Source organism: Acromyrmex echinatior, chromosome 1 (assembly GCF_024713525.1).
Source record: "Acromyrmex echinatior isolate Ae372 chromosome 1, ASM2471352v2, whole genome shotgun sequence".
NCBI lineage: Eukaryota > Metazoa > Arthropoda > Insecta > Hymenoptera > Formicidae > Acromyrmex > Acromyrmex echinatior.
Genome location: NC_141852.1, coordinates 6,362,375 through 6,374,754, shown reverse-complemented (window position 1 = coordinate 6,374,754; position 12,380 = coordinate 6,362,375). Strand labels below are relative to the sequence as shown.

At 35.2% G+C, this 12,380-nt stretch overlaps 1 protein-coding gene across 18 annotated transcripts in view; it reads left to right on the top strand.

Moving 5' to 3' along the window:
• heph (polypyrimidine tract-binding protein 1 heph) overlaps positions 1-12,380 on the top strand; it is a 532,621-nt gene that overhangs the window by 447,445 nt on the left and 72,796 nt on the right. For 17 of the 18 annotated variants that reach the window (XM_087409801.1, XM_087409779.1, XM_087409827.1 and 14 more), the window contains one exon: positions 4,152-4,340. In XM_087409801.1, coding sequence (XP_087265927.1) covers positions 4,152-4,340 — 189 coding nt within the window. The remainder of the gene's footprint in view (positions 1-4,151; positions 4,341-12,380) is intronic. The other variant, XM_087409793.1, reaches the window with a different exon arrangement.

Sequence of the window (12,380 nt, the reverse complement as noted above, 5' to 3'; positions counted from 1 at the left end):
TAAACATTATGTAAAATTTAATACAAATGCTTTGAAGTATTTTTTAATTGATTAATTAATAAAATTCTTTCTTATAATTGGTCAATCAAATTCTTCGAAACATTTATAGTGTGTTAAGTGCACTCTTTGACACAATTTGGAAACAAATTGTAGAAACTCATTTTTTCATTATTAATCAATTGATTTTACTTTTAATGTTAACATTTATAATATATTAAAATAATACACATATACATTTATTTTTTAGAAACTACATTATTTTTATATTATTGTTTAATTATTCATAACATAAATTATCATTTTTTGACATTAAGAAATATTAAATATCAATTTAACACAAAATATTCGAATAACATAATCACATTGTGTTAACTTCACACTCAGATATGTTAAAGACATAAAAATGTTCACAAAGATCAGTTTTCACACAAGTACAAAATAATTTTTACTTTGTACAAGATGGTATTTGTAATCTCTCCACTTCTTACGTCTACAAATTCAAAACTAATTTTTATATATCAATAAGTTCACAGCAAATGTAAGAAATAATCGCATCGAATTTAGCAAAGATTGGGAAAGTCTTGATAATAATCACGGTTCGAGAATTATGCATTTTACGTAGTAAAATAAATTTTTCTTACGCCTGAAAAGTTACTGACGAGAAATTTTATTTCCTTTAACGTTCTATCAATATCGAATCTCGTCTCTTTGCCAATATTTTTCATGGCTTATTCGGCAAATATTTTCGATCTACAATACACGAACTAAAAACTGGGTCACTTTACTGATGCAAAATGGACCACTACGCAGAAAGAGTATTTCAATATTTTTACATTTACTAGTGAATTCACAAACGTGTAAATAACTTTTGTGGATATAATAAACGAATGGATATAACATGATGAGCCGTTAAATGCACAATACTTCATATTCGATAAAAACAAATGCATTTATTACGCGCGTCCTTAAAATGTTTATTTTAATCGTATGCATTTAATTAAATATGTCATAATTTGTTTATGGATACCCGCATGATTATATACGTTGTTTACGAGCCGCGAATTACAGTCGTGTATTCGCTACATTAACAAATTGCTTTTTCACTAATTGAAAGATTACATCAGCTACAGATCATAGAATGTGTAGAATACAAAGGATAGTTCGTTGAAGTTAACACAAATACTCCGTGAAGTAATATCACTGTTTGCTTAGTGTTTCACTTGTGCGTTTACAATTAATTAATTTGTCCACCACATGTTCCGTAATTAGCGTGAGTGTTTGGATACAAATCCGAAACCCGTTGACGTGCGTAGTTAGATAAATTTGAAATAATACGACTCGCATAACGCTACAATTATTCTGTCATCTAGTTCATTGCTTAGATTAACTGGCGCAAAATTAATCGATTGTATTTGCGAGACTTTTAATGTGAAAATCACAAATTTTTCCGGAAATTCATTCCGACTCTCATTCTGCGCTTAATCTAGCCAGAAAAGACAAAAGTATGAAAGTAAATGCTAATGTCAGATTCGCTTGTGTTTACACAGCCTATATATTTATCTTATTCTTCGAAATTATCGCGAGATCGTAACTTTTTTTCTTAGAATGTAATATATTATATTAAGTTGTTATTTCTCTCTATTAACTGAAATACATATTGAGGAGAAGAGCTCCTTCAAATATTCAAACACGACAGCTGCATTTATGCAAAGTAAATTAAATATCACGAAAAACTACACACAATCGATAACGACGTGCTCGCGGTAATATCATTCAACGGAGAAAACTTATATTAGTTTTGCGAACGGAAAATATACAACAACGAGAGGGATATTTTATCCGGATAAAATTGCATTTCTCGATATCAAGTTTTCTTTGAAGCGCTCAAAAGCTTCAAGGTAGTTTGCAAAAAGATATACGAACTATAGGTTATTTTTTTATCCCTTTTACCTGGACGAGATAATAAATTTTTAAGAAAGTTATCAAGTTAAACGCATAATAAGACATGCCTTACGGCACTTTTTCCTAGTGCTTGATTTGCGCATTACACAATAACGACGGAATCCAGCTGATTCACCGAGATCCTCACAATCGAGCAGCGTGCCTCGTGCTTTTGTATATAAGGAACTATCATTCCCATTTCAATACTGGTCGCGTCTCTCTCATGACGAGGAGACGCGACGAGGCTTTAAGTGATATCGATATCGATACGAAAAGGGCGGGTGACGAACGCAGAAGAAAGAAGGAGCGTTCGAGACAGAGAGAGAGGATTGGGGGAGGAAGAGAAGAAACGAGCGTTACGAATGCATCGATATTGAATTGAAAATGGATCGGGCGGAAAACGGAGGGGAAGAAGAGCTCTGCTTCGGCGGCGAATATAACATAAATATCCTCTTTCCTTCCTTCCTGTCTTGCGCCTTTCATTCCCCTGCTTATTCACCGTTTATACATATTATGAGCTTGAAAATGCAGATATCGCAAAATGTTATCCTTGCTTCTTCGAGACGATTATGCGACATTAAATTAATCTTCTCGCGCTGTTTTTCCTCCACTTCTTCATCCCCCCACCCCCACGCGGAACAAATCAATTTTCTCTATATCTGTGGGCTCGATTTCTATCTCAGCAAAATCTCGCCCTTCTTCCTCGCCTTGGTCGCGATAATAAAACGGTCGAAGGACGGTGGGGGGGGGGTGGGGGCGGTAATGCTTTTTATTAAGTTTTCCTCGATAAACGTACCACTTGACTGTCGCGAATGCGACTTCGCGACCGGAGGTCTTCGGGGAATTTTTCCTTTACGCTGAGTTGCGCACGAGGACGATTTAGAAATACGGGATTATTAATTTCATGAACACTCAAAGGAGAAAAGAATCCAAGCGAAATTCACTCGGGGTCTCAAGAGAGACGTTTTTCTTTCTCCTTTATACGATTATACTTTTATTTCCCGACGAAATTACAATATAAATTATTACGATACGTAATATAGCGCTACACGATAGAAGTTGTTCCGTAAAGGTATACGTTTGTTTAAGCAAACGAAAAAAAAATAAAATACCCAAATAAAAGGAGGCAGTTTTGTAAAACCAATTGCCTTCTTGCCACGGAACGATGTAATTAAAACGAAATTCTTGTGCGTATACAAACTTATTTCGAACTATACCCCGTTTTCGTCCCTTGTTACCCCTTGAAATTTTGCCGTCTGTTTGCCCGTACGCGAGTTTCAGATATTCCATTACGACTTGCGCTCCGAGGTAAATATAAAAATGCTTCCCGTTCTTCCTGCATGTTTTACCTTTCCGCGCATAAATCAGAAAAGAATCTCGACATAACTTCCCGAGATCGGTTTCGGGTTAAAGTAACTGAGCAAACTTGGACAGTCGTGTGTCCCCTTTTATCTCTCAAACTGTGCAAGAGAATTTTACTCAGTAAGACTGCGATACGTAAATGCTTTGTGAAATTGTATACAGCGTGTAGTAAAGTAGTTAAGTAGTAAAAGCGTATTATATATCGGACTTCAATTCATTAGTCTCGCTATGAATGTTTAAGCTATTTAAATATTTAATCACAAATTAGGCGCAACTAAAATATGTTTTAAAAGCCCTTTGATATAATTATCGTCAATTAGTGGTGACAAAAAAATTAAATAAGAATTAATACGCTTATGTAAATTATGACGTCGCTTCCTTATTTCCTTTAAAAGTAATACAACTCGGTAATATTTGAGTCATAACCATAAAGGAATTATAAACATTACTTTATCAAAAATGAACTAACTTAACTTCATAAAAAATAGTTAAAATTGTCACTACTGAAAAAGAGTGGATTAAAAACAATCGTCAAAGTCGTCAGAACTCAAGATGATCTTTTTAAGGTTGAAATTGTGAAATAAAAGTGACATTTGACTATATTAAAAGTATATCTTTTTGCCAATATTATTTGATCAGTCAATAATTTTCCATCAAGTTGGAAAATTGTTTTCCTCCTTTCTGGAAAACTGACTTTTTCAAATTCTATTACTTTTAAAGTAAGAGAGCAATCTATTTATTTAAATATTTGATTTATTTACATTTACTATTTGAAAAACATTTGAAATCAAATTTGAAACAACTTTTGCGTGCTTTTGCAACTGATGGAATCTTCTTTTTTGTTACAGGCGTTTCTCGAAATGGGGGACGAGAATGCTGCGGCGACCATGGTGAATTATTACGCTACCGGCGTGGCTCAACTCAGAGGCAGAGCAGTCTACGTGCAGTTCAGCAATCATCGTGAACTCAAGACGGATCAAACGCACTCCAACAACGCGGTCAGTAGCCCAACAAATGATGTCGCCAACACCTCTGAGGTCTGTGTCATACTTCTCGCTTCACTTCTTTCTCGCTTCACTAAACTTCGGGAATGGCCGCATGAACTACTACGCTATTCTCGCCGAACTAACTCTCTTTCGATCTTCTTCTAACACTTGCTTCTTTCCTTTTCTATCAATGACGCAGATACCTAAAGTGATGTTGAACTTTATAAGTTAATATCAATGACATATATACATAGATCAAGTGTTCTGTTCGTAGCTTGAAGCTGGAAGATGCAGTTTAACTAGAACCATTGCTCTCTTCCTATCTTAAAAGAGAGGAGTGTTCTTAACAGTCGCAGGTGTGAGATGGATTGAGATAACACGGATCCTCAACGATCTCTTAAATAGTCCATTTCCGGCTTCATTCCCTACCACTGAAAGCATGAGAATGCTTGATCTATGTATATATGTCGTTGGAATAGATACGTATCATTTAATTGTAAAATTACATATTTTATAGATGATAAGTTTTTAATCGATGAAAATTGACGTAATAACGTTGCTGAAAAACAATTTTGATGAAATGAAAACGTACATAATAAAAATGACATTTTGATTAGCGAGACCAAATAGAATTTCTTTTATATCATAATAAAAAATTCTATTTGGTCTCACCATAGACGTAATAAGAATAAAGATACACGGCCAGTCTTGTGCTATTCATGGCGTGCTCTTGATGCCGAAACACTACCGTGTCTCTTGATAGACGCGCATTCCTATAAAGTTGTACTTTCAATTTAGAGAGAAAGAAGTAATAACATATCGCTCTCTTTTTCTAAAATATCGAGTTAAAGAGAAATACTCAATTTTTTTCTAATGGAGTGCAGACGTCAAGAACAGATAAATCTATACTGAGAAAAATGTCTGGTTGAATTAATTGGAAATTTCTGATTGAAAATGGACGAATCAGAGTTTTCTAAAAACTAATTCTTGTTAATCTAGAATTCTAGTTGAGTTAATCGAAATTCTGATTGATATAATCGGAATCTTCTAGTTTGTCCATTTTCCATCAGAAATTCTTCTCAGTGTATTCTTCTGTGTCTATGGATCTTATCAAAATGTCATTCTTGTTGATCCAAGTTGTTTGTTAGTTCAATCAAAACATTTTCCTCAGTTTTACATATCTGTGAAGCAAGGATACGTCCCGTCGATACGGTGACTTCGATGCCTCGAGGCGTTAGCCGAAGGCGGGCAAGCATGAAACCAGAGAATCCTGTCAATACAATAGTTGTTACGCGTGTCAAATTAGCTTCGACGGTATGTTGTTTATGCGGGCTAATTAATTAAGCCGATATCCTTGCATATATCTTTGATCATCAAGGTCCAAACGCGTATACGTGCGCGATCATGCGAGAGCGGGTGGAACGCCATGGCCATTTCGTCGTCAAGTCAATCTAAACACTCGCGTCCGCAAACTCCGTTATAATTAATGCGTCCATAATTTATGAACGATCCCTCGGGCGCAAACGGGTGCGACGGTTTATCCCGCTACACCCCGTCAAACCCTTCGTCTACGTGACACACGGTCGTGCATACTACTTGCAACTTGCGTGTGTCATCATGCTGCCGGTCATCATCGGAACTAGTTAATTCACTGCGCAATTTGGGGCCGCACGGCCGTTTCGAATGAAATTTGTCAACGAATTAATTAGCACCCGAATCGAACTGGTGAATCAATTAACGGAATTCAGTTAGGTCTACTCACGTCAATAATTATGTTCTGAAGACAAAGCCGTTCACCGAGAGCTCAGTGATTCTTTATTATATATATTTAGATCTATAAAAAATATAAAAGCAAGAATCAATCTTATTAAAGAATGAATGCTCGTTGAGCGACTTTATCTTCTGAAACGCTGCTATCGTGCATACATGTACATACCAATTCTGTATTGTTATTAGACGTTCAAGTCACTACAAAACAGCTAGCCTGTTTGTTGAGTGATTAAACATGATTAGTTTTTATTTATAGACTTAATAGAGAGCGTATATAGGAAAGAGACACCAACTAATCACGTGACCGTAAGTAAGTACTTTAGTCAGTATCAAATTCTTTGCTTTTAAGCAAGAATTACTCTAATTAATCATAAATTTTATGATCTTAAGTAAGAATTACTCTAGCCGATCACAAGTTACTTGACTCTGTTAGTGTTCCTCTCCCTTTAGACTTTAGATCCAATTAATCACAATCAATCGTAAACAGGCTAGTAGCTTCATCCGACTCGAACCCGGCCATTATGTTCGCTCCATCACGTCAAAATTAACTCACATTTCTTTTTAAATATTACTACTGAAGCAATCTATGGATTTGTTGACTCAAAATGATGTGGAATGTTTCCACTCGGAAATCCGTCGAGGACATACAGCGGTGGCTTCGAAGCGTGTGCTCGGCGAACCCGTGCCGCGGCATGTCATATTGTCTTCTCACTGTCGTCTTTCAATTCCGCCGTGGGAGAGTCGAGAGCGACGTCGAGCGGAGCTAGTATTATCGTTAACCAGCCCCGCCAATTCGTGTCGTTGACGTCGTAACTCCGTAAGTTTCCCGATGCCATCGTGTCGGTCTGTCTACCTTCCTCCCGAGGACATCCCTAGTCCTCCCTCCTCTGAGTTACCGAACTGCCGTTGCCACCCCCGGGGGCGCAACTTCGCGGTGGAAACGGACACCGATCCCACGGGGAATCCTTCGGGAAAGTTTCACGTGTATATCGGGACGGGTGGAAGAGAGGGAGGATGCGAGGTGGTGATGGTCTGCACGAAAAATAATAAATAAGGGAGTAAATAGCCCGGCGACGCGCTTCGTCGCCACCGATGCTTTTTCTTGACACGTGGAAACTTTCCGCACACGTGACTGTGGAAACTTTACAATCCACGGGATTTACAGGATCGCTCGGTTGCTCGAGAAAGAAATTCATCGTATTTCTGAGAAATTTCTGTACGCAAATTTTATGTTACCTTCTCACGATGTCATTAGTGCTTCATTAAATGGAGGCGATCGTAAAACGTATGGAACAAGAAGTTGAAATGACTTTTTTATGTACACTTAATGTATACTTTCTTTTTCATACACCACGCAAGATTCTATTTCGTTTCCAACTTGCTACGTGAAGATTTAATTTTTATTTTTATTTTTGTATATATATATATATATATATATATATATATATATATCTGTAAGCAAATTTTACTTTCATAATGTTTACTTCAAGCAAGGGAATATTATACATATATTTGCTAAATTTACTACTAACGTAAATTCTGTTAAAGAAAAATTAATTGCGAGCTATGTTAAAAATAAACATCTAGAATTTATATTTAATGTAAACTTAAAAATATACGTACATTTAAAATCTTTCTTCAATTATTAAGGTAATACTGTTGTCAGAGATAAAACTATTTGTATCAAACATTAAAATAATTTTTGATTGTGATAGTGAATTTTTTTCAAAACAGAAATGATATTTCCGCTCATCAAGAAAGCATTATATTCATATTAATTATTTATTCTAGAACAAAAGAATGTACTAATTTTGTTTCTGTTCTAATTTCCGTTCTAAATCAAAAACTCGAAATATAGTCTATAAAGAAAGTACATTTCTTCAAGCGTTTTTAGCAAACCGTAATTTTATTAACAGTACGTTTTTGTAGCTGTATCTGTAAATGTCTCTATTTGGCCTTTCTGTATTTATTTGATTTATTCAAATAGCGATCTAGTTTATTATTTTTTATACACGTTGACCTTTCAATACAGTCTTTCCTTGTATATATTAGTTATTGCATTGTCACATGCTTTAGTAGTCAAATTGGAACTTGTTTCGAATGATCGGGAGGTTCCAGATTCAAACCTTGGTTGGGTTAATATTTTTTTTTAATAAGTTCTTCGCAGTATTTTAAGATGCTTAAGAGCATCATTATTAAATAGAGGATCAATTTAATGATATTATAATGTTAACTTCAGTTTATGATTGCATTGCAAGTCTGGTAGTATTCGGCGCGCAGTTTATATAACTGGAAGATATATTTAAAATTTACACATAAAATATTAATAGACACAAGATCTAACCTTGGCCTTTCTAAATTTATTTGGTTTAAACATTCCGTTTAATTCTAAAATTAATTAAACGATGCTCGTACATAAAAGCGACATTAAAATTATCCTTGCATCTTTCTTGGGTAAAAAAAAAGAAAGAAAACGTGACGGTGTTTCCGGGGAATGCAAAGATGTTCCGCGGAGGATTTCATGGCGCGTTCGCTTCGTCTACGGTCGAATGATTTCTCGCCGAGCGTCCGGACTGACAAACGACACCGAAAAAGCAATCACCGTGAAAGCCTCGGCAATGCACTGCTCGTGCATCGGCCTCTGTCTCTACGTGAGCAACGATGATGCCGGAAATTTTGCGGTCCAAACACAAGACAAACATCGTGCCAGTCTTTGCGTTTACCTGCTTGGAACGAGAAATCAATTTTGTATGAACGAAGGAAAAAATCTGCGACGACGGCTGCCACGAAACGTCAACTCGATGCCTTTTACTCTCGATTACAGTATTATCGTGCGTTTTCAATGTAGGACGAATCACATCAGTTTCTTCATTGTTACTCATTGTGCAATTGAATCTTTAAAAACTTATGTAATGATTCTGTATTTTTACTTTTGACATTGGTATTTTTTTTTAGCTTACTATGTCTTGGTTTAAGTATGCATCTGAACTAAAATTTTATTACTACAGTATTTACTACTTCAAAAATCTAGAAAACCTGGAATTTTAAAGGGATTTCTTTTTTATTTTTATAATTTTATAATATAAATTAATTTTTTTCCTTGAAAAAATTAGGGATTTTTATGAAATTTTATTAATATTCAGGGAAATTTTTTTGGAATTTTACTGTCTCTTTTTTAAAACATTTTTTCTTTGATCATTTTTTTTTTATTGATAGTGCAAGATGTTAACAATAAATATGACATGACGCGTATATTTACGAACATTCCTTGTCATTCATGTCTCGCTAGTTTTATATAAAATCAGAGTGACAGTAGAAGACAATACTCAGTAAAATAAAATAACTCGCTGATGTTATACTTTAGTGAGCTTTCCTACACTATTCTATATATAAGTTTGCCAGCTTCAATTATAGAAAATGAAGAATAGTTTGGTGGAATCCTTGCCTTTTACTAATTTCCAATGTATAATTTGTTTACGTTGCTTGCACTTTAATTTATTTTAAAAAAAGTTGCATTTAAAAAGTCTCTAATTTTACTTGAAATCTTGAAAAAATACCTGAAAAATCCGGGAATTTTTTTACAAAATTTCAGTACTCCTTGTCCTACTTTTCTTATTGATTTCGTAAATATAAGAAGCATTTGTTATCATTTACGAAGGAAATTAATAGTCTCTTAGACTTCGAAGTCTTCCAATATTAACTATATGATATATAGATAATACAATTGAATGCGAACTAAACTAAATGAATCGAAGGTACGAACTAGTTAAAAAAGATCAATCAAAATCAAATTTAGTGAGAAAGAAAAAGAGAGGGGGAGAAATATATTTGAGTTAAACGTGACAACCTCTGAGAGTGATGCGTTGATTAAGTAAATGCCTGGTTGGCGAACTCGTATAATAAAGACGCTATGCGTCGCGGCGCCTTGGCTTTGTTTAGTAATTAATTTAGAGCCAAGCTCGCCACCTCGCAACGAGTATAGGTCACCGCACTGTTTAGAACGAGCGAGATAAAAATAAGTATTTCGAACAAGTAATAAAAACTTGGGCGTGTTACAATGTAACGACGTGTGTTGTACCCAAAAATAGATTATTATTAAAAGAGATCTAATTACAGTCAAAATAAATATTGTTAAAGTAAACTGCATGAGCAATTGAACGCTTTCAATTACGCGCTTGGAATGTGTAAAATTACATGGAAATTGAAATAATATATTGATACATGTTTGAATATTAGATTCACTGAAATTACATTGAAATTGAAAATGTGTTTTAATAATGGGTGCTGAAGACAAAATTCTCTATATAATACTGCCCCTTAAATGTATCAACTTTTACCTAATTTTTAAAACATAAACATTAGCGTAATCTCCTTGCGGATTCACTTTTATGTAAGTGTTGCGCTGTTTCCAGATTAATTTATTTTTACGCGGTCACAAAGTTTTGGAGGCATCACAATCCACTGTTAATCTTTCGAAATACACTTTTCTTGAGTTTCCAGTCGCGGAAAGCTTTCCGTCGTAGTCCAGAAATCCGTACCCAGAATTAAGAGGTATTTTTACATGGTTTCTCGCTCGTCGTACACCTTTCCTCGGTTCCACGTTAGTTCGCAATTTAGATTAATTCAGACATTCCTGACTGCTTTTACGTGGCCGCTTTTATCACTATTCCTGTCCTCGTTCGAATGATTTCGCTTTTGTACTCGGAACGTCGACTCGGATTTAATTTGAACGTGCGCGTAAATACCTTGGCATGCACCGCGAGTGGAATTTCACGGTGATATATATTTATTTATAAATAGAATTGTGTTATGGAAAAGCTAGGACTTGGAGAACGCATGAACTTAGAAAAGGCAAAGAAATTTGAGATTTTTTTTTCGTCTGACTGATGCATTATTTACTGCATAGCCTTTTCATGTCGTTTATAGTATATTTGTTCTCGATATTTTCATTAAAAAATTTACAATATGTACGATGTCAACTTTAGAAGGCAAAAGGTAAAAGGCATTCTGGAGTTTTTAATTATAACAGGCTCCGCAAAATATACATATCCGATATTTCATATTGTAACCTCTCGGCGCTAATTGGTATTTATTCCGCACTTTTACGTATCATTGTCAAATATGCCAGTAAATATAATATGCCAGGAATAACAACCGTAAACCGCAGAGCTTTTCAACGCAAGCTATGTGTTTCACATGTCGGCGGGATAAAAAAACATCCCTCAATAGTACTTGAAACTAAATATTCATTTTTTTTTTGTTCCGCTACAAAACATCCGAGCATTTAATTTTATTTTTTAAATATAATCACGAAGGAAAGCCAGTTTTTGTCTCGAGGTTTGCTTTATTATATTTTTGAAAAATCAACAAAATATTTCGCGAAGGGAAGGCCGGGCTCAGAAATTAATCCGCTTTTTATTCATCTCGAATATTTTTATAATATTTAGAAAAAGTTGATTTTTCGTACGCAGCGAATTGCGTGCACACCTTTGTTTGACGCGGACGCGACGGGCCGAACAAACGACTATGCGGGACGAAAATGTTTCTGAAAATTTTCGCGTTTCGTCAGCTACGCCAAGCTCGGCGAGAAAAGCTCGTCGTGATAGGCCACGCGTGGAAAATTTTTATCATCTCGCGAGGTGACTGCTGAGGTGGGCTCTTGGTTCGTGATAAAATAGATTCCGCTTGACGACGGTCATAACAAAACCGATGACGAAAGTGCCCGACTAGAAATTTATCCAAGGATTTTAGCAGATCCTAATCAGATTGAACTTATTTCGTTATTAGGTTTTGGTAAGGTAAGTTCATCGGGACCTGATTAGTCATGTAACGCAGCACAGTAACCGGATGAGGCTATCCTCAGATCCTGATGAGGATCTTGATAAGATTCTTATCAGAATAATGGTCCTCATCAGGACCTGATAATGAAATAAGATCAATCTAGCTGAAATCACTGGATAAATTTCTAAGTCGGGAATTGTTCAAATGCTATTTAATTTAGCATCACATTTCAAAAGAAACATAAAACGTATATTTCAGAGATTCAGAAAATATACTCTGAAGGAACTTTATAATCTCTAAGAGATTATCCCAATCGACTTGCATACGCCTTCTTATAGAACTTATGAACGTTTTCTTCTTTTACGAGTAACCCGTCCATCTCGTGGCGTGGCTGAGTACTAGAAACGAGGTCAAACATACTCAAACCTAACGAGAACCTTCTCATTATATACAGGTATATCTTATTCAGGATTATTTTAGATCAAACAAATCAAGTATCAATCTTATAACATATAACCTTACAAAGGTCAACCATACTCA